This window comes from Muscardinus avellanarius (genome assembly GCF_963383645.1).
Source record: "Muscardinus avellanarius genome assembly, chromosome: 1".
Classification (NCBI taxonomy): Eukaryota; Metazoa; Chordata; class Mammalia; order Rodentia; family Gliridae; genus Muscardinus; species Muscardinus avellanarius.
In genome coordinates, this window is record NC_137786.1 from 113863362 (window position 1) to 113887172 (window position 23811).

The following is a 23811-nucleotide window of genomic DNA, read 5'->3' on the forward strand; positions in this document are numbered from 1 at the left end:
AAAAAATATAAAATAGGTCTGGGAGTGTAGCCCGTGGGAGTGTATCCCGGAGGTAGAAGGGCTTCCAGGAACCCCAGTACCACCAAAAAATATATATATATAAAAAAATAAAAAAAAAAACTTTTTATGAGAAAACAAAAAAAATCATGGAGACAATTATAGATTAATGAAAAATTTGAGATATAGCAACAAAGGACAGTGATGAAACTTTGTTTATGGATTAAAAAGAAATAGCTATAAAGAACTTTTTAGGGACCACTAGAAAAATTTGAATACTGACTATATGTTAATTAACATTGCTATATCAGTGTTAAATATCCTTGGCATAATAATAATCTTATGGTTAGAAAATAATTTCCATGTTCTTAAGTGATACATGTAAAATATTTAGGGTCAAGTGTTATGATATCTGCAATTTCCTATCAAATGATTCCGTAAAATGAGACATCAAATCAGTAGAGAAAGAAAAGCCAAGAATGTTTACTGATAAATCTTGGTAATAAGTATTTGGATGTTCACTTTCTAACTTTACTAGAGGACTGACATTTTCAAAATAAAGTGGATGAAAGAAAAAATTATTAGGGAAAGGGGGGACAACAAAATTTGCAACATGGCATAAAGTTGAAATGAAAACTTTTTCTTACCAGGAAAAAAAACCTTCTTTTTCTTAACCTAAATATATATATTTAATATGTTTATATTAATGATGCTTTGTATAAATGACAAAAAAAGAGTTGGTCCCATTTCCTGGGCATATTGTGAACTGGAAAAGGAATCAGAAAGTTTTCAATCAGAAAGGAAAGAAAATGAAACAAAATCAAATGGTAGAAGAGGTTGATCAATGGATACAAAGTTAGATAGGAGTAAGAACTTCAGATGTACTATTGTACAGGAGGATGGGTTAGAAAACAGGATTTTGAATGTAAAGAAATAATACATATTTGAGGAGAAAAATATGTTCACCCTAATTTAAACATTATGCAATGTATACATGTATCAAAACATTATGAGATCCCACAAATATGTACAGTTTTTACATTTTATGTATCAAAATAAATCTGTTTTTAATGGAATGGAACAAGACAAAAGGATAGAAGCAGCATATAATTTCTGAGTAAAATAACCTAACAAGAATCACGGGAACTTCCGGGAAGATGGCGACCGAGAAAAGCGGGGCTTAAGAGCCCCGCTAACAACGAATCTCCATTACCACAAAATCAGCGCCTTTCATAGCCACAAAACACCATCACCTGAGAAACAAAAAAATCACCAGGCTCCAGAGAGAAAGCGGACTGAAAACAGAGCTCAGAGCCACAGAGGAGATAACCGGCCTCACGCCCGAGGACGCGGCAGAGGCGTTTTACTGCCAGCAGCAGTGGCGAATTCACTGGACAACTACAGCAAGCTGAGGTGAGCCGCTGAGGAACAGCCAGGCGGGATTTCTCGGCGCAGGGAGCATCTAAAGCTCCCAGTGGCTGAGCTCAGCACACGCTGCAGGGATTCAGAGTGGAACTCAAAACCAAGAGGAAATATGCCAGCCTCACGGCCGAGGGCGTAGCAGCAGCGCCATATTGCCACCGGCGGCAGCAGCAGCGAATTCACCGAGTCCAGCACAGCTACATCTGCGTACTCAAGAACAGTGAGTCAAATTGCGGGCCACAGAGGAGAAATCCCAGGACTGTACTCCCTGGGACTTGACCCAGTGGGGGAGTGGCGGTGGCAGAGTTTTCACACCATAGGAGAATGTGCAACCTGGCACCCTCCATAGTCTAAAGCAGCCTCTATCGACTCCGTGGGTCGGAGACTCTGTGATACAACCCAGTAAAGGAGTAGTGGGGTCTGAGATACTACTGACTCGAGATCTAGAGCACCTTAAGTGAAGTCATAGTGACCCAAGGGAAGAACCCAGAGAAGGCACAAACTTCCGAAATCATGGGAAAGAGGAATAATACTGGAGCAATGAATGCCCACAACTCCACAACATCAGAACCAGATAAAACAGAAAATCAGAAATTTCTAGAAGATCAAATCAGGAAAATAACTGTAGAAATAATAGAGGTGCTTTGAAAAGAACTCAGAGAGAGCCAAAAAGAGATAAAGGATGCAATTAATGAAGTAAAGGCCTCAATTCAAAGCACAAACAACCGATTAGACCACATAGAGAACAGAATCTCGCTCTTAGAAGATGATCATTCCAAAAATGAACGCATAGTTTCTAATCTAGAAAAAAATATCAGACAGCAGGAATCTGACATTGAAGAAATATGGGCCCATTTTAAGAGAGCTAACCTAAGAATAATTGGAATAGAGGAGGGAAAAGAAAGTGAAACCAAAGGGATCAACAATCTCTTCAAGGAAATAATAGCAGAAAATTTTCCAAACATAGAGCAAGAGGTTGATACACAGGTCCAGGAAACTTATAGAACTCCCTTTAGACAGGATCAGAGAAGAGGATCCCCACGCCACATAAATGTCAAAATGACCAATGTGGAAGCCAAGCAGAGAATCTTAAAGGCAACAAAAACAAAAGGCCAAGTGACATTCAGAGGCAAACCAATTAGAATCACTCCAGACTTCCCAAACCAAGTCATGAGAGCCAGAAGGGCTTGGAGTAACATATTCCAAACTCTGAAAGAAAACAACTTTCAGCCAAAAATTTCCTACCCAGCAAAACTTTCTATCAAATTAGATGGAGAAATAAGAAGCTTCCATGACAAACAGAAACTGAAGGAATTTATGTCTTCAAAACCAGCGCTAGAGAAAATACTCAAAGAGATTAACTACAAAGAAGAAATAGGTAACACACACCAGAACCAGAGAAACAAGATTTTCCATCCAACAGACAATTAAGATTGGTTATCTGTGGAGATTCATTATTTATGTTAGTCTTTTACCTATCTCTAAATGGTATTGTTTGCCTTTATTGTTGTTAATTTTTAGGATGTCTAGTTGGAATATTAATATACCTTCAGATATAGCATTTGGAAATATTTTATCCCATTCTATTAGTAACTTTTAACTCTGTTTACATTGTCTTTGGATATACAATATTTTTTTTATTTTTTAGGGAGTTTGTATACTCTTCTGTTGCCTGTGCCATTGAAATCATATCCAAGAAATCACTGCCAATTTCAATGTTGTGAGGTTTTATGACCCAGATTTTCTCCTAAAAGTTTATAGTCTTAAGATTTATATTTAGGTCTTTTATCTATTTTGAGTTAATATTTGTATATGGTGTTAGGTAAGGGTCCAATTTTATTCTTTTCCATGTAATTATTATGTTTCAACAATATTTAGTTAAAAGATTATTATTTCCACCACCAAATGTTCGTGGAAACCTTGTCAAAAATAACTTGACAATATAGAAAAGAATTTAGCTCTAGGCTTTTATTTAACTCCAATGGTTTATATATCTGCCTTTAGAATAGTACTACACTGTTTCAATTATTGTAGCTTTATATGGTTTGAAATCAGAAAATATATATCTTCTAGCTTTGTTCTTTTTCAAGATCGTTTTGGGTATCTAGAGTCCATATTCCATATTAGGATAGATTTTTTTCTGAAAAATAAATATATAAATATATGATAGTTTCACCTAAAAAATAGAAAAAAAGTATTCTCTGGTAAGAAAGCAAAAAGAAATATTGAAATGTTATCTTTAAGTCATCAAAAGCTTGGTATCAGACAAATGAAACTGTTATGAGAGATTAATATTTTTAATTTTGGTTAAATTGCTATAATACTAGATGTCAACCACTAAGCCAAGCATGGGAGGGAGGGATGGGGAGAGAATGGGGTGGGGATCGGGTAGGGGCTGACTGGGCGATGTGTGCATGTATGTCTACAAAAGTTTGTATCCCACTATGATGTATGAATACAATGCACCAATAAAAATTAATTAATTAATTAATTAATTAAAAAATAACCTAACACCATGGGAATCCTCTTTGTGTAATGTTTTTTTAAAAAAAATTATAAATCCTTATAGAGTTATGTCCTTGATCCTCATAGCTTTGTTTTGTGAATGTGTTTTTTCTACTAGCCCTTAAGAGATCCATGAGAACAGTGACCCTGTCTTATTTGCTGGCATATAATATGCACTCAAATACTTTATTAGTAAATGGATGGACAGGAGCTCAGACCAGCCTATGAGTAGGTGGGTGGAGCCTGCAGGGCTGGACAGCAAGGGCTGGAATCTTGGCAGATAAGGCAGACCAGGGGCTGATGGGGGAAGTTTGGTGTTGCTGAGGAGGTGGTGGGTGAGCACAACCCCATTCTGCCTTTCATGTAGTTATACATACCTCTTCCTATGCCACCTCACTAGACTGTGAGCTTTTGCCAGGTGGAAAAAGTATCTGCTCTCTCTCTCTGTATCTCCTTCCCTTGATGCATCACCAAGTAGTTGGCCGACAAGTATTGCTGATCAATGAGCCACAAGCCTTTAAGAAGGTAGGGTTGATTTATTGATCATGTTTTTCCCCATGAGCCAGCTTAATCATTGTTATAAAGTTAAAAGGCAATCTGAGTCTACCAAAGTCGATATTTAACCTTATCTTCATATTTGGCTTGACTAGTCTAACTGGTTCCACTTAGCTGCACTGTTTACCTATTCAGCTGTGAAAGCCATAGCACTCGGCAAGAACTGACCTCAGGAGCCAGAGGAGGCCAAGCAAATAAATTTCCAAATAGCTTTTGCCTTCAGTGTACGTAATGCCATTACCAATAGCCTTCTCAGCAATGGATTCTTTATAGACATCATCTTCATAATAATTCATTGACTAGATACTTTTGCCCAAGTTCCAGAGCTAGAAAGTGGCAGAACTGGATTCCTCATGAACCCAACTCCAATTCTTATACTGTTAGCTGTGTCTCAGATGTCTACTAACAGGAGTTTGCAAATTATAGCCCATAGGTCAAATCCTGTGCCTGTTTTTGTAAAAAAAAAAAAAAAAAAAAAAAAAAAAAAAAAAAAAAAAATTGTTGGAACACAGCCACATTCATTTGCTTATAGACTGTCTAGGCTGCTTTCATGTCCCAACAGCAGAGCTGAACACCTATATACCACAAAGCCAAAACTATTCGCTGTCAAGCCCCTTTTAGGAAAAGTCTTTCAATCCCTGCTCTAAAATCAAAGCAGAAATCTCTACTCAAATAATACTCTTCATTGATCCCCTAGTGAAATACTCAGTTGCCCATAAGGCACACTCAGGGTTTCACTTTCAAACAGAGAAATAGCACCATTCTCTCAACTGATGTGTGCTGTTTAAGGGATATCATGGGTGTTACAATGTTGCTGTGTGCAGAAGAGTTAGAGAAAAAGATTTAATAGTTCCTAGTTCACCTCAATTCAGATGTAGCATAAACCAGAGAACACCAGCTAAGCCTGACCCTTCTACCCTACTCTCTGGCTAGAGGCTAGACCTGCATTCCTTGAGTAAAATGGAAGGTTCCAAGGTACTCACCAAACTCTCAAAATATATTCTGAGAATCAAAAAGGAGCACACAAATGAAAAAGAGTGGGCAGTGTCTTGGCAAAGTGAGAGGTCCAGTTAAGGGTGAGTCTCAGCAAAAGAGGGGTTGAGGGAGAAGCTAATTTTGACCACATCAGGAAAAAACTAACTTTCTTCAGTGGACCTGATTATTTTTACTCATGATTGGAGAAGGACCAACTTTATCAATAATAACAAGGCATTTTTATATGCATGATTTCACTTAATCCACAAAAACACTCTATGAAGGAGGTGCTACTGTTAACATTGTATAGAACAGGAAACCACCTCAGAGAGCAGCAAACTGACCAAGGTCATACAGGAAGAGAAGAGTGGATCTGGGATGAAAACTCACCTCTACCTGCAAGAACTCAGGCTTGAACGTTATACAATAGTGCATTCAGAGGCACAATTAGTTGAAAACCCTAGGCAGACTGCTAAATTGGGAAACTGAGTTCTTAAATCTCTGTTACCAATCACAGCCCTCCATACCCCTCTAGGATAGCATTCCTGAAGACCATGTTCCTTTTCCAGGGATCAAGGCAATAGCATTGACCAAATCTGCTGCCATGAATTTAAATAACAAATACAGGCTGGGCATGGTGGCACTTGCTTACAATACCAGTGCTTAGGAGGCTGAGAAAGGAGGATCGCAGTTTCCTGGCCAGTCTCAGACACTTAGTAGGCCCTCCACAACTCAGTTAGACCCCTGTTCCAAAATACAAAATAAAAAATAGGGCTGGAGGTATAGCTCAAAGGTAGAATGCCCCTGGGTTCAATCCCCAATACTGTAAAAATAAATAAATAAAATAAAGAATGCAGGGCTTCTAGACATAAGAATGATTCCACCAGACTCCTATTTTTGTTTCTTAATGAAAGCTTAACAAGTTGTATTCACCATACTCCCATTTAATTGTAACATACAACCACAGGAAGAACTAGAATCAGTGGCAAGCTGGAGCTGGAGCTTCAAACTCAGTGTTTACTGACATTACACTAGTGGTTTGAAATCATACTTGGTGGAAATATTGACACTGAGGAAATCAGAAAATTACTCAGCAAACAAATCAGGATCTTTAGAATATTTTTGGAGAGCCAGTGTTAAACCACTTGCTAGTAGATGCCCTGGTCTGAAGGCTCCCAGACTCTTGAAACCTACCCAGTTACACACATCTTCACGATAACACCATCATCTTAAGGTTTTATACATCTAAGAGCTTTTTGCATAGTTGCTTTGTTTGGGACACACAAGGGACCTATGAAACAGCCACACCATTCACCTAGAAAGGAAGACATGAGGCAGAAAGTGACAGCATAGTTTGCCCAATATTACCCAGCTAACTGGCGAGAGGGCAGCAATTAGAACCACTGGCATTCATGTATTTATTTATTCATTTGAACCATTGGCTTTTAATCTGCACTTTCATAGCACTATGTGTTATTTGCACACATATTTGAGAGAATCTGTCTCCCTGTATGATTATAGGTACCCCAGTGGTGGGTACCTGTTCACCAATGTCTCTCCTATAACTAATACATTATCTGCCACATGGAAAGTGCTCAATAAGTATTTTTGAAAGGATGGTTATATTAACTAAAGCATAATGCATAGGTGCATGATTCACTATTATAGCACACTGCCATATATCTGACTTCAGATAAACAAAACAGGTGGTAAAAGAAGAACAGTGGCATCACCAAGCCTAGAAATTGCTCTTCAGTAAAAACTTTACTATGATTTTTTACAAAGAATAAGGAAAAGAACCAAAGCACAACAATCTGTCAGAACTGCCTGTAAACTGAGAGACTACAGAGTGGCACTAACACTACAGGTGACTGGGGCTGATGTTAGGGTGGGGAATGCTTGCAGTCAACATGGAGAACTGAGCTGCCTCATAAAGAATCTTCCCTTGTATAACATGTGAACATGATGTGTTACCAAAAAAATTAATAAAGACTTGAGCCGCACTCAAAAGCATGACAAAAATTCTCAACGACATTGAAAAAGAAGGATTCAGGTCAAGGAAGTGAATGGAAATTGAAGTCTAAACAGCTCACAGGGACATTAGATAGGGGTTTCAGCTGTGGGGGACTGGTGTTCCAATAGGTACACTGTCTACCCATACAAAAAACTGTAAGTCAGGCACAGTGATGTACAACTGTAATCTCAGTACTTGGGAGGCTGAGACAGGAGGATTCAAGGACAGCTTTACCAATGCAGATAGACTCTAAGCAACCTAGTGAGATACTGTTTCAAAAAAAAAAAAAAAAGATAAAGGGCTAGGAGTGTAGCTTAAGAGGTAGAATGTCCCTGAGGTCAATCCCCAGTACTACAACAAAACAAAACAAAAACTACAACTACATGAATTCTGCCCATCTACAATAGGAAGAGGGCAAGAAGCTTGCCATCTCCTATATATTACCGTGGAGGTAAGAACCACATCCTTGAGAAAACTGAACTTGCCACATACAGACATGGAGTTAGGACTAATCTTATCCAGGTGGTGTGAGGGATATCTGAGAAAAGCAATATTAACACTTCCCAAACTAGTGAACCTGCACTGTAGGGCCCACAATCCAGGGTGACCCAAAGTCCCACAGATGCAACACCCTTTGAAGACGAAGTTATGATAAAAAAAAAACTATGAAGTACTAAAGAAACATTACCAAAGGGAGTATCAACAGAAGCAATAAATAGTAGAATATCTGGTATGAACAAAGAAAGTTAGCCCAAGATTATTTTCTGTATGTACCTAAGAATACTAGACATAGAAAACTTTCTGTAGTAAAGAGGCTCAGAGCTAAAGAATCCTGGGCTAAAGAACCCAGAGCTAAAGATATATCATATCACATTCTAAAACTCTTCCTTAGAGATTGACATAGCACATTATAAAAGTTTTAATAATTCCTGCAGTAAAGATACCTAGTTACTTTGTTTAGCTAGTGTCTCCTGCATGTATCTGACCTGAGAACCCCTTTTTCTTTGAATCCTAACACCTATAAACATCTTGCAGTACTGTAGGTTTTGTTTGATTTGTGGTACCAGGAACTGATTGAACCTAGGGACAATAGCTTACACCCCAAGCCATTTTTATTTTTTGTTTTGAGACAGGTTCTCTCTAGGTTGCTGAAAGTCTTGCTACACTATTGAGATTGTCCTCAAACCTGCTATCTCCTGTCTCACTCTCCCAAGCACTGGAATACAGGTGTGTGCCAACATACCCGGCAATATTGTGGTTTCACAGAACACAGTTGGCCAAATACTGACCTAAAGAAGAAAGTTCACACTTCTTAACCCTCTGCAGACAACTATTCTATTCCCAGCCTCATCTCCCACTCTTCCCTCTTCCAAGTCCTTTGATTATCATCACAGATGTTACTCTCTCACACACAAGTACAATAAGCACTCCAAACTTCTATCTTTGCTTCCAGTATTCCTCCAAGTTGAATGGCTTTCCAGAGCTCTACTCTCATTTTCCAATTTTTAGCTCAATTTTCCTCCTCCTCCTCCTCCTCCTCCCCCCCCTCCTCCTCCTCCTCCTTCTTCTTCTTCTTTTTTGGTGGTGGTACTGGGGTTCCTGGAAGCCCTTCTACCTCCAGGCTACACTCCCAGACCTATATTTTTTTATATTTTTGAAACAGGGTCTCTTACGCCAGCATGGCTGGCTTCGAACCTGCACGATCCTCCTGTCTCCGCCTCCCAAGCGCGGGGATTACAATCATGCGCCACCACGCCCGGTATTAGCTCAATTTTTGACTCTTCCACAATGCCTTTCCTACATAGCAACCTGGAATAAAATATTTCAAGGTGCTTTTCTTGATCTTTGATTTCAAGCAACTACTTCTTTCAGCCGCATAGTATGATTCATGTATTTGGTCCATCTGCCTAACAGACCATGAGCTCTTAAAAGAGTAATGACCAGGTGTCACTCCACTTTATGTCCTCCTGTGACAAAGAGAAAGGCATATGAGGCAGACACTCTTAGCTTCAAATCATGGATTTGTCTATTGATAGACAACCTCACTGACTTCTACAAAATGGGCACAATAACCTCTGCCTTAAAAGTCATCACAAGGATTAGAAATGATTTCCTGGAGGAAAGAGTTCAGACACAGAAACACATACCCACCATTATTCAATGTGTATAACATTCCAGAACTGGTAAAATATATCTGTGGTATGAGAAGTCAAATGGTAATTATGCTTCCTGGGGTACTGATTGGAAGAAAGCTCTTGGGTCTGTTTTCTGTTCTAGATACTAGCCTTATGGATTTTCTACTTTGTAAAATGTTGAACTGCAGTTTTTATTTGTTTACTTCTCTACGAACTTACCATAATACAAACTCCACATTAAAAACAGAAATAAAAAAATGTAAAATGTGTCTGGAGAACAGTGGTGGTCATGGTAGATTTTGCTCATAAGTGCTGTGGTATTTTGCATAAAGGTGGTGACAGAATTGCATTCCCCAAAGAAGAGTAAAGAGTAACATTGAAGCAGACACCCAGGCCAGATCATTGTTTCCAGGCAGATTTTCTGGCAACTGATCTCAGAGGATGGCAGGGCTGTCAACAGCTTAGACTGGGCAGCAAAGTATGCCTCCTCAGTTGCCATATAATGCCTCCATAGCAAAAGCACCAACGTCCAACCTTCTGGCCAAGACTCCCCTGCCTGCATTCCTCCACTGAATCTAGGAATTCAGACAGAAGGGTATGTAACACTAAAAATCCTGAGAGACATCAGAGTCCCTTCCAGGACATACAATATTATATTTGGGCCCTGAGCTGCAGTATGGCATATTTTAAATGTTATATACTACATGACAACCTACTTTTAAAGAGACTTAATTTCTTTTTGTCTTGTATTAACATGCCAGCCATTCCCCATTAATACTCACTCAGAGGTGTCTCTGAAAAGCCACAACAATGTTTCTTAAGCAGGCTTGGAGTTCCTGAGATGCTAAAATACATGCACCAGCTAAGAAAGCAAAGATTCAGAGAAATCAAATAACTTTCTGGGTCCCACAGCAAGTGACAAAACCACTAAAATTCAGGAATAACATTTGTCTCTTTTCCTTACTGTATGCTTGTCCCATACGGTTGGTTACTCTTCCCCTGTGATATACTGAGGATATGCATTGCCAGAGCATCTCAAAAGGGTACACAGTAAACATGGTGATGCCCACCACCTTAGCTCTGCCCCTACTAGAGCTCCCATACAGAGGGCTTAGCTCTATCTTGGCACTGGGGGTCCCACCCAAAGAATTAGTAATACTCTATAAATCATATGAGATCCCTTTGTCCTCTCCAGTAACAGAGATTGTTAAAAACCACATGGAAGAACTCCCATCCCTCTGATTCTCTGAGAAAGAATGTTAAAATGGCTCCTATAACCCCAGCTGGTTCCCTCAGGGAACCTCTACCAAACACCTCCATGGTGCCTCCTGGGGTTCTGTATCAGCTAGGCACTGTGCAAAAACACAAAGATGACTAAGATGTCCTCACAGCCTTCAAAGAGTATTGGTTCAGTGGATGATGAAAGGTATGGACAAGCCATGCTGGAGGAAGAATAATCTCTGAGCCCCAGGAGAGACCCAGATGGGACGAGGGGTGCTGGGGAAGCTGAGGAGTGTGAGGTTACTCCCACTCTCCGTTCCTATTAGGCACTGACTTCAGGCCAGACCAATATCCCAGACTAGAGCCGGGCATGGTGGCGCACGCTTGTAATCCCCGCGCTTGGGAGGCGGAGACAGGAGGATCTCGCAGGTTTGAAGCCAGCTGCGCTGGCGTAAGAGACCCTGTTTCAAAAATATAAAATAGGCCTGGGAGTGGAGCCCGGAGGTAGAAGGGCTTCCAGGAACCCCAGTACAACCAAAAAAAAAATACATATATATATATATATATATATATATATATATATATATATATCTCCCAGACTAATATGAGCACTTGGAAGAACTTCCCCTGAGAAAGGCCCAAGTCAACAGTTATTATGACCAGGGATAATACTAATAAAATATACAGCAGTCCTAATGAGAATAAGAGCAGCAATAATAGGATCACACAGTAATGAACAACCTCCTGTGCTATAAGCAGTTTTCATGTGTCATTTCATTTTATTCTTAGAGCAACTTTACTGGATAGATACTACATGATTATCTTTTACAAATGAGAAAACAGAGCCTTAGAAAGGTTCTTTTATAGCCGGGCGTGGTGGCGCACGCTTGTAATCCCCGCGCTTGGGAGGCGGAGACAGGAGGATCGCGCAGGTTCGAAGCCAGCCGTGCTGGCGTAAGAGACCCTGTTTCAAAAATATAAAATAGGTCTGGGAGTGTAGCCCGGAGGAAGGAGGGCTTCCAGGAACCCCAGTACCACCAAAAAAAAAAAAAAGAAAGGTTCTTTTATTCATTCATTCAACAACAAAAAAAATCAGTGTCTACCATGAACTTGATACCACTAGCAGTGACAATTAGAATCTCTTACCATATGGTGTATACATTCTGGTGAGAGATAAACTGCTTATTTAAGTAAAGAAGAGAAAATTCAAATCCAGACACTAACTGCAGAACCTATCAGTGCTTTCAAGCCCCCAAGAAGCATGTTGCCTGGCTTACAACTGCTGCTTATTTTCATCATTAATAGTAAAATACCACATTTACTCTATTTTATAGTGCACAGCTTTTCCCTACTTTAATGTCTAAACTATGGCTTTAATTTGTAATGAATGTTAAATGAAAACTATGGGCTGCAGGCAGAGAATTAAGTCATTAATATAGTTGATTCTGCTGTCCATATAAGAATGTAGCTGAACACAGATTATTTGACTACCAACAAGTTGAATTTTTTACAAATATTAACATTAAATGCAGTTGAATTTTCACATAAATTAGGGCAAGATCCCTAACATTATTTCAAATATCTTCTGAAAATCTCACTATAAAACAATATTGAAAGGAAGAGCTACTGTGTATGCAGGAACTGCTTAGCACATGCAATATAATTAAAGGAAATAGAAATCACAAAATCTCCTGGAATAGACATAGACTGGTCAAAACCTGAAGGAATAGCATTCAGATGACAAACATCTAATTGTCAAAAGTTTTCAGCCTATTTAGCTTCCAGAAATAAATAATATGTTAAAGGAAAATAAAACTATGGGTTTATTCCATGAGAAATACTACTACTGTTTAATACTTTATTTGGAAACAGGGTCTTACTAAGTTACTGAGAGCCTCACAAAGTAGCTGAGCTGGCTTTGAACCTGTGCGATCCTCCTGGCTCAGCCTCTCAAGTGCTGAGATTACAAGCATGCACCACCACGCCCAGCCTACTACTGTTTAATAAGCCTCAAAATTATACTGTCAATATTAAAGGTACTAAAGGGATCAAGAGCATGAATAATATGCTCCATGAAAAAGATATAATTCTGAAGTTGTACATAGTTTCTAAGAACCAAACAAGATATAGAACTTCATTAATGTGAAAAAAACCTATACATACTGCAAACTCTGCCTATATAGAAAGAGAAACTCATATGTAAGCACATGAATTAATGAGAACCACTACACATTATTTTAATTGTATATACTTAAAGTCATGTGTTGTTTATTTCTAGAAAGATGCAATTAACTTAAGGACATATTTTAACATTAGTGATGATAAAGTTAATATTACTATCATTATCAATGGTGTCTCAAAATAGAGGATCATGTCAATTATAGTGACAACTCCCATTTACTGAGCACCTACCAAACAATGTCTAATCCTTCTGACAACTCTATTAAAGAGGTACTCTTAGAATTCCCATTTACATTTAGGGAAACCTAAGGCTCAAAGACACCAGTGGTTTCTCAAGGTCCTGTAGTCAGTGAGCAAAGGCTGAAATCATGTCTCTGAGTCCAAAGCCCCACTAGTTTCCAAGGCACTATAATGTCTCTTCCTACTAAAAACCCATCCTACCCACCCCCACCCTGACTCAGCAAGCACAAACAGCCTACATTTAAGGAAAACTTAATTATGACCTCAAAACAGATTTACCAGCATGAACTCAATCCCAAACACTTCCAAATTCATCCAAATCCTTAAGACCACTTTCATTTTCTCAATCTACCCTTGAAAATATGCCCCAAGCTAGCCAATTGCCTCAATATTCTCACTGCCAGTCAAATAACTGGTTCATTCATTCCAATAATTCTGCTTTGATAGCAAAATGGAGAGACAAGAATAAACACACCTGGCAATAAGAAGCAAAAGTGGCCTCTGTGTTTCTGAGGTTGAGACAGGACGGTGCAGCCTGCACAATAATGGAAGCAAATAGAAGTAGAGGCCTCCTGGGAGTCCATCAAAGGACTCAGGGCCTGAAGTCTAATAAAAAAAATTGCTCTTCTTCTTGACCATACTTTTCCAGGATGACTTCATTCTCACATGCCATTGAACAATTTCATCTCTGATATAATATTTTTTTCAAGATTTTTTCCTTAACTATCCTCTCAGGTAAGAACCTCAATCTTAGACACTAAAGATGATTCAGGAAACATCTATGGAGCTTCTCTAAGAATAAGAAATAAATAAGATATGGTTGTTTCCATCAAGGAACTTGGGGTTATACATGGGAAGAAAAGCTAGCTCAGAACTAAATCAAACAGGTCAAGATGAGTATTATACCAGAACACAGAGGAGGAAGGGATTAATTCCAGATGCTGGGTGAAAAATAAACTCTGAGCCAGGTGTGGTGGTGTACATCTGTAATCCCAGTATTTAGGAGGCTGAGACAGGAGAATTCCAAGTTTGATACCAGACTTAGCAACTTAGCCAGGCCCTCAGCAACTTAGTGAGACCCTGTTTCAAAATTAAAAATAAAATAGAATGGGGATATGGTTCAGAGGTAGAACACCCCTAGGCTCAATCTCTAGTACCACACACACACACACACACACACACACACACACACACACACACACACAAGAATAAACTCATCTAATGCTGAGTATCTACTAGTCATATAACAAGCATTTTCTATACTAGATTATCCCATTTAGTCCTCAGAAGCACCACAATCACCATGTGAAATCTGTTCTAATACTATTATTCCCACTTTACAAATGAGGAAATAGAAAAGAGGCAAAGTACCTCACCCAAAGTCACACAACTAATTTATAAACTCCAAAGATTTGGACCCTGCTGGCCAACAAGGAAGAGTATGTTTATTTTAACTGTGGCAGACACATCCCCTGGAGCAAAGAAACTCTTGGTAGAAGAGGAATCTAAACTGGTCTCCTCTTCTTTTCTCTCTCTCTCTTTTTTTTTTCTTTCTTTCTTTCTTTTCTTTTTTTTTTTTTTTTTTTTTTTTTTTGGTACTGGGGAAAAGGCATTCGCTTCTGAGCGAACCCCAGCCCTTTCTGCCTTTTTTATTTTGCAACAGGGTATTACTAAACTCCTGAGCATATTCTAAGTTGTTGAGGCTGGCCTTATATCTGTAATCCTCCTGTCTCAGCTTCCCAAGTACTGGGATTACAGGTATGCACCAGCACCCAGCTTAGTTTCCTTTTCTTAATATGGGGACAATAGCAATGCCTGCTTTGCAGAGCTATGGTGAAGGCTGAATAAACTGAAGAACCTAAAGGCTGTATTTGGCAAGTAATAAATCCTCAGTAAATAGAAGCAGCAGTAGTAGCAGCAGCATCTCTATCATTTCTTCTTCTTCAAAGGGTCCACAATGGACCAGAAAGGCCTTTTTTTTTTTAGTTGGGGGAGGGCGTTTTTTAAAAGGATTTAAAAATGGGTTTCTTTTTCCCTTCTGAAAAAAAAAGATATTACTGAACTTCAAGTTCCTCCTATGATCCCTTCACAGTTGAGGTGCTTGTTTCACCAAAAGCCCATGTCATACCTTCTCTTCTGAAGAAACAGTCAACTTGTCACTGGATATCAAGCTGCACACCTGGTCCAGACTTAGGCTAAGAAATTCTTCCCCAAGCATCACCTCTGGAAAGTGCTGTTCTGTTCAAAAAGAAAAAAGAAGGAGGAGAAAAAGAAGAAGTTAAGAAAAACAAAGTTACAGTCTATTCCTGCTCTTCTATGAGCCAATGCCATGCCAAATCTATGGAACTCAAAGTAGAGGCCCTGGATCGGGGTGGGAGTGGAAGAAGAGGGAGGGACAAAGACAAAGGAACTTGGCTGGAGGGAAACTAGCCTTTTACTTGAGCAGTAACAGTACGCGTCCTCCTGTGTGCTCTTATATCCTGAACATAACTACAGAAAAATATGGGGCAGAGAGATATGAAGTTATATATTTTTCATACTCTATGAGATTAATAATGGCACTTCAGTGCCTCATTGGGAATTGCCTATAGAATTGAGCTCATTTCCCTTTAAGGTACAAACATCATCCCTCCTGCAGCTCAGCCAAACAAAAGTTGTGCAGAACAGCTGTGTGGCTGGAAATCTCTGGGGTGCTTGTAGGAAGTTATCATTAGGTCAGAAGATGGGCTCATCCTTTCTCACCCAAATTCAAACCTGTTATAGTGGGTGTCTGGTTTACCGGGAATACCAACTAAGCATCTATCCCAATGTAGTGTCAACAGTTGGCCCCACACTCACTGAAAACAGTCCATAGCAGCCACCTGTGGCACTCTAGGATGGAGGAGGATTACAGGACAGCTGGAACAAGGCAAAACCTGCAGGCCAGAGGTCCACACAAGGAAAACTCCAGGCATAATTCCTACCCTGACATTTGCCTACATCATTCTACTATTACAGAACATTATATTCAGTGAAATGCTACCCACCTCAGAAAGAAGAAATCCAGGTTCATAACTTGGTTTTGAGTTATATTGGCCAAAAGCATCACTTCCCTGGGCTTCACTGTCCTCTTCAGTAAAATGGGGATTACACTGCCTGTCTTGCTTCATTCCCTTGCTCTGATGGTGACAGATCTATGAAAATGTTTTCCAAGCTTTTCTAAGGTGAATTTACCCAAATGTTGACAACTTCCAATTTAACAGCCTCTAGGGATCACAGGACCTTGGTCATTTGCCCTAGACCTTGCTCCTTTCAGTTCTTGCACAGCCCTGCACCACTGAGAAGCATGTGTGCTCCTTGTCCTCCTGACTGTTCTCTTCCTTCTCTGCTTGCCCTCCTCCCAACAGCCTCCTAGAAAATTCTAAAGGGCTACACCACCCAGTCTGGATAGCCTGTTAAATGAAATTCATGGTCTCTCCAGCCTTGGGAGGCTACTGAAATACAAATCTGGTGTGGTGACATAATAAAAAAGTCAGATCATGTTAAGCACCTCTCTCACGTGCATCAAATTCTCAAAAATTAAAGAACTTAAGATTTGAACCATTTCTTTTTCTTTTTTATTTTCTGCCATACTGAGGATGGAACCCAGAGACATTCTACCTCTGAGTGACACCCCCAGTCCTATTTTTTTTCATTTTATTTTGAAATAGGGTCTGAGTTGCAAAGAGCTTCACTAAGTAGCTGAGGCTATCTGTGAAGTGCAATCCTCCTGCCCCCTCCTCCCAAATGCTGGGATTACAAGCGTGTGCCACCACGCCCAGCAAAAGCATTTCTTGAATAAGTCATTTTTAACTTCTTATATTGAAGTAATTTAGGACCCAAAGAACTCTGTGATTTCTACCTTCCTCCAGATTTCCTAAATGTTTACATTAAAGATGAACTTATAAATCAGCTCTCTCCATTTCCTCTTTACCAACCTAATGATATCACTGTGGTCACTATTAATGCCTATTCACGCTGAAACTCAGGAATTTTTGTATATAAAAAAATATAAAAGTCATGTTTTCCCCCCCTAGTGTTGGGGATGGAACCCAGGGCTTTGTACATGCGAAACAAGCACTCTACCATTGAGAATGCTATATTTATTGGCCCCTCCTCTTTTAAATTTTGTTTTGAAGGTCTCCTGAAGTTGCCCTGGCTAGCCTAGACTCTGTGATCCTTCTGCCTCAGCCTCCCTAGGAGCTTGGATTACAAACATATGCCCCCCATACCTGGCCTAAAAGTCAGATTCATTATGAAGGGAGGTAACTGTGTAGTCAGCAGGGCTGGAAGCTGGTCTTTGCTTCTCCATAAGTCAGTGGGTTTTAGGTTAAAAAGCCTCTGGCTTTTAGGCTCTCAAGAGAGTCCTGCACAGCAAATCTCTGTGGTCCAGAGGTACCTTTGGCCTCCCCACTTTTATCCTTAGTTGAACAAAAACCCTGCCATTTGGAAGAAGGAAAAGAATGAAGAGAACAAGAGGTAAGCAAGCAAAATTCTGTGCTCTAAAAAATAAACTGTTTCCAGCTCATGAAGCTAAAAGTAGATGGAATTGGATTTTGAAAAGGAAGACAATGGAAGTACAGCACATTCTAGGTGGTCCAAAACACCAACCAAAAATCCTAGATAAGAATCCCCTACATCTTCAACCTCTTGTCCCTAAGGGCACTGCCAGATTTGAATCTAGGTTCTTTCTTTCCAGAGAATGCTGTTTCTTTTTCCATGGGAACCTTCCACTGAAATCTTACCCAGAAATTCTCTGAGAATGAAGTATCTGGTGGGGAGGGCACAACAAAGAATTAAGGGGCAGCAATCTTCCATCCAAAGTTGGCACCCACAAACCCAAGAGATTTGCAAGGCAGGAACAGGATGAGACAAAAAAAAGGAATGAACAAGGAAGAGTGTCTTTCATACATCTTGGAACCTGTAAAGGTATCTTGGGAGGAGGACTCTTAAAAGTCAAATATGTCTGGAAGGCGTTGGTATAAGGCTATGTTTGCTGCTATAAGCAAGATCTCTAGAACTAAAATTAGCATACAGTTCTTCTTAAAATTTAATGTGTTTATGCTCAAGATAAAACTGAATTCTATTTGGGCAAGATATGTTGTTATGTATACATAGCAAGAAACAACATAGTGATTCCTGGAAGCAAGCTAAACAAAACCTAAGTGATCTGGGGATCATGGTTCCTACTCAAATCAGAGGAAACTTTAAAAGGCCATAGGATATATATGCTGTTGTACCCCTTAGGGATTTAAACTAATGAAAAGTAAGTAAATAAAAGTGGATTTTGGAAGGAAGGAAGTGAAAAAGGGAGGAAGGAATAAAAAAGGAAACACCTTCTTTATTCCCTTTAGCCTTGAGGTAACAGTGTTAGGCCCCCAGAGTCTTTGCTTATAGTCCCCTTCCTGTTAGCAACATTCAAGAAACAAGGGAGTGGGGCATGGTTGCACATACCTGTAATTCCAGCTATTCAGGAGGGTGAGGCAGGAGGATACAAAGTTTGAGGCCAGCCTGAGGAACTAGCAAGACCCTATCTCAAAATAAAATAAAAGGGCTAGGGATATAGCTCAGTTGCCTAGAATGTGCAAGGTCCTGACTTTGATTCCCAGTACCACAAATAGAAAGAAAGGAAAAAAACAGGACAGAAAAATAAAAACAGGATGCCCTGGCTCATTCAATTGCCTAGGAAGTAGAATTTCCCCAGAAGATTGTGTATTCAAGTCAGCCCTCTTCACAGTGGCTTTCCAAATAACACTCACTCTAATTCCAAAAAAATACCTCCATGACTTGATTTATATTTGTTTTTGCTTTGCCTTTAGTGTATTAATAGATAATATGATGAAGAATTTTGACTAAGAGGAGATCTGGGTTTATTTCCTAAGGTCACTTCTTTTGACTTCCTCATCCATTAAAAAAATAAATAAATAAATAACACCTCACCTATGTCTTGGGATTGCTCACTTGAAGCCCAAAGTGATAAGAGATATTAGTCTATTTTGTAATCTTTAAGAAATTTTTTAGAAACGAGCAATGAATGTTAGTCCACATTCCTATTTCACAACACCAATTCTGACGTCACAATCCCCTAACAGAAAAGTTGCTTCATGACATGGACACATCCTCTGGAACTGCAAGGAGTGGACTTTCAAGGTCTTAGAAACCAAGTTTAATTCTACTGAATTCAACAAACTTTATTAAAATGCAAGTTATTTAATTTCCTCAGCCTGCAAATTTTCTACCTATTACATGGGAATAATAATAGTATGCATCTCATAAAGGTATTATGTACAAATAAGCAAATATAGAAAACACACATTTATTGAGACCATTGTAAGCACTAGATAACTGTTAATATTTGATGTACCAAAGATAGCATTTATTAAAAAAAAAAAGAAGAAAACTGAGCTGATGCCTACAAGAAGCCTCTTGGCTCATAAGAGAGATAAGACAAGGCATCAATAATTCCAATCCAGAGTCTACAGGGTTAGGGCTGGGAGAAGCACTTCAAGTATAAACAAAGGCAAGGAGGCAGGAAACTTCAGAGCATGAGAAGTAGAGTCTAGCAAGAACCAGGGCCATGTTTTGGTTGTCCAACAAAGGTCTACTGAGTGCTCATTAAGTATGAGAACTCTGCCAGGCCTTAGGAGATGCAATGGAGAGACAGGTGAAGCTGAGTACCAGGGGAGAGGTGCATGTGCAAGGGATACATGGGCTAGCCCCTTGCAGGGGAACTCTACTAATAAACTCCAACTTTCTTGTCTTTTTTATTCTTTTTCCTTAAAGAGAAGTAGAAACAGAGAAAAAAGAATCTATTAAGTATTCTGGTTAAGAGTCTTAATTAATCTGACTTTACTGTAAGTAACAAATACTGTCTAAGTTCCAAATTCTGATTCATGAAACACAATATGTATGTTCCTGTCTATTTGGGAGAGAAATTATGGAGAAGAGGGAGAAGCACCACAAAACTTCTAGTCTTTTCCCCACCATCAACACACATATTGTCCCAATGTTGAAAGAATGAGAAAACAGATGGCACATACTTAAGAAAGGGCTTTCTTTGGGGACCAGGTGGGTGTTTTAAAGAAAACAGGAGTGGAGGAAGGTAAGATATTTCCTAATAGTAGCTAACACTGGACACTGTGCTAGGAACTTTCTATATACTATACTAACCCTTCCCAAATCCCTGCTAAGGTAAGTATCAATATCCCTACTTTACTTGTTTCAAAGCCAAGACAGTCTATACCAAAACATAAACAAAAACAAAAACTCTGAATAGTACCTTAGTCCCTAAGATAATGAAGCTCAGACCTGATCAGGCCACTGGGATAAAATTCAATAGAGGCATTAGAAAACCCTAAGAATATATATCAGGGATATTAGATATAATGATAAATTGATGACAAACAGATGTTATTTATGAACTAAAAGATCTTTCTTTAAAATACAAAACTATTTTTAGAGTAGTAGCATTCTAAACACAGACATGACCCTGAGTTAAGATCTTTCCCTGGCAACCATGCTAGATGAAGGGATATTCTTCAATGTTCTCAAAACAGGAAATAATTGTCATATCCCCAATCATCCTGCTTAATTGTATGAGGTCTATCTGTTATATTGGAACTGGGAACCCCGTGAGGGAAGGAAGGGACCAAGTCTATTTTGTCTGAAGTCGAATCTCTTCAGTGTCTAACACAGTGTCTGCATATACTGAGCTCTGTAATTATTATTGCATTTCCCTCTTTAGGACTGCCTAAGGCTCAGGCAACCTCCCAAGCTTGTTCCTCCCATCTGAACTCTTATCCCTGAACAAATGGAACTGATGACCCACCTGCGACTTCTTTTACCCTCAGAGATAAAATGAACTCAATGGTTTCCAGGACCAGTGGCCCCAGAGAACAGGTGTAAGTGCTCTGAGCTGAGCCACTGAGCCCAACCACAGGAGAGCCCAGCTGAACAGGTGAGCACACAAACAGAATCAAAACACTTGGCAAGGTAAAAAATAAATAAATAAAACAGAACTGCCTTAAGACCCCACCCCCGACCCCCGGTTCCTTATTACCCTATCTTTGGAGAACAGAGTCAAACTTTCTTGAATCAATATTTGACTTTCCAGGCCCATAGTTTCTCTGCACCAGGCAGAATTCTCTGCTTCCACTGGGAGGTACCAGGCATTTACCTTGCCATCTTACTAGAAGGACCACCACCACTAGCAGTTAGACTCTAATTATCACTACTTCTGCCCTTGTCAGGGATGGTGGGAAATGAGCTCTCCTTCCTTCCTTGTTGACTTTCTTTTCCATGTTGACTCCAGAAATATATGAATCATCCCTCACAGGTGTCCTTCCCTCCTTCTCCCTCTCCCTCTCCCCTCCCCCTTCCTCTCCCTCTCCTCTCCTCTCCTCTTCTCTCCCCCCCCCCTGCATGGGCAAGGGCACATGTGCACACACAGCCAAGGGCTATTTCAAAACTACCCAGTTATCAGTGCTACTGATACACCACTGAAGTTCCCTGTTACCCAGAAAAAAGAAAAAAGTTTCCTAAATCCTGAGAGAGAAGTAGCAGAAAAATCTGTTTGCACTGCAGCTTCATTTGTCACCTTCAAGTGAGAAGGGAAATAAAGAGGAGGGAGGAGGGTGGAGGGAGAAGGGAAGCAATCAATAGGCTACACTGGCCTGGCAGGTTGGGGAGTAGATAGTGGGGCTTTAGTGCTCAGGCCTCTGAAGTCAGACATTCTCACTGTTAATTTTGGCACTGCCCTTACAAGCTGTATCACTTTGGACAAGTTACTAAACTCCCTGGAGTTTTAGTTTCTTCACCTATAAATTGGGAAAATAAGTGCCTCCTATAATTAAGTGACCAAAATAAGGCAATGCCTGTGATATGTATAGCACCACAAATGTTCAAAAGTGACAAAAACTCCCACCATTATCATCATTATTAATATTTCTTGATGCCAAGTGGGGGCAGCAATTTTATAGAAGACCTTCACTGAGTCAGAGGCTGGTGATTTTTAAATGCTTTCCCAAACTTTTCTGCTGCTCTTAATTTAATTACTTCATTCCACGATCTCAAATGACTCAATCAATTTAAAAAAATGCCCATTTCTCTCCACGAGCACGTGAAATCTGATGGCTTTTCCATCCTGTGCCTGGAGGGTTTCAGCTCAGCATTGGCAGGCTGATGTAAACAGCATGTCCAAAGAATTTTAATTGCTCTCTCATTAATAAGGTCCCATTCACATCCCTCCCCACAGGCTCTGCTGATAGCCTAGTTCATGGCAAAACAAAAGAGTCCACATAGACCTGGGCTATGGCCACTGAGGTTAAAGATTAAACAGCCTTAAGAACCAACAATAATGAGGTATAAGAAGCAGCTGCTCAAAACACTGGGGGTCCTTTCCCCAGCTACTAAGCTACCCAGAAGGATACTGTCATCTGGAAGCAGTCAACCTATAAATGTAGAATCACTCTCTTCCACCACAGAATAACATCACAGAAAAAATGTGGGGGCATCAGCCTGAGAGGGAAGCTGGATCCAGAGGAAGCAGTAGGAGCTACCACAGCAGGAGGAGACAGGGATGCTTTAGATAGGACACCAAACAGGCAGTGGATGAAGGCACGTGAAACTCCAGCCCCACAAAGTCCTACTCTCACTAGACAGGCTAAGGACTTACCAGAAAGCAAGTGAGTGCCTTAAAAATTAGGTTCTCTTTGTGTGTGTGTGTGTGTGTGTGTGTGTGTGTGTGTGTGTGTGTGTGAGAGAGAGAGAGAGAGAGAGAGAGACAGACAGAGACACACACAGAGACAGAAACAGAGAAAAAGAGAGAGAGAGATTGAGAGAGATTTGACAATATTGATAATTGTTTTAGTTAAAGAAAATTTTGGTAATATCTAGTTTTTTGTTTTTGTGGTACTGGGGATGGAACCCAGGGCCCTGAACATGCTAGGCAAGCATTCTACTACAGAGCTATACCCACAAGCCCTATCAAAAAAAAAATTTTTTTTAAACACACACACATTTTTTTGGTCCATGAATTGTGTTACCAAGGCTGTATCCTACAGGTATAATAGCAAGTGCACTTCAAAATGTACATATAAGAGTTCCCAGCGAGGTATAGTGGTACATGCCTGTAATCCTAACACTTGGGAAACTGAGACAAGAGGATCGCAGGTACATGGAGAGCCTCAACAAGTAGTGAGACTTTCCCAACCTAGTGAGAAAGAGAGAGAGAGAGAGAGAGAGAGAGAGAGAGAGAGAGAGAATCCCACTGAAGCATTTTCTAAAAATGATTAAACTAGGAACATTAGTATACATCAACAGAAGACATTATACTTCATCCATATAATACAGCAGATAAAAAATAATAAGACACAGCCATCCACAAGGATCTGTTAAGACTGTTTATTAGGTAAAGTACAGTGAGTACAGAATGCTTCTATTTGAATCAGTTAAAAATCATAATGCAAATTGTATATGGAATCTCAACTTTGTCTCTCTGAAGGAGAGGATCTGAGAAGAAGGACTTTACTTTTTATACCGTCGTATACT

At 39.7% G+C, this 23811-nt stretch overlaps 1 protein-coding gene across 1 annotated transcript in view; it reads right to left on the reverse strand.

Moving 5' to 3' along the window:
• The window catches only part of KLHL3 (kelch like family member 3), a gene marked incomplete at its 3' end in the record, with an annotated part of 116021 nt that overhangs the window by 41933 nt on the left and 50277 nt on the right, over positions 1-23811 (reverse strand). The window contains exon 6 of the mRNA XM_080714286.1: positions 15374-15483. Coding sequence (XP_080570412.1) covers positions 15374-15483 — 110 coding nt within the window. The remainder of the gene's footprint in view (positions 1-15373; positions 15484-23811) is intronic.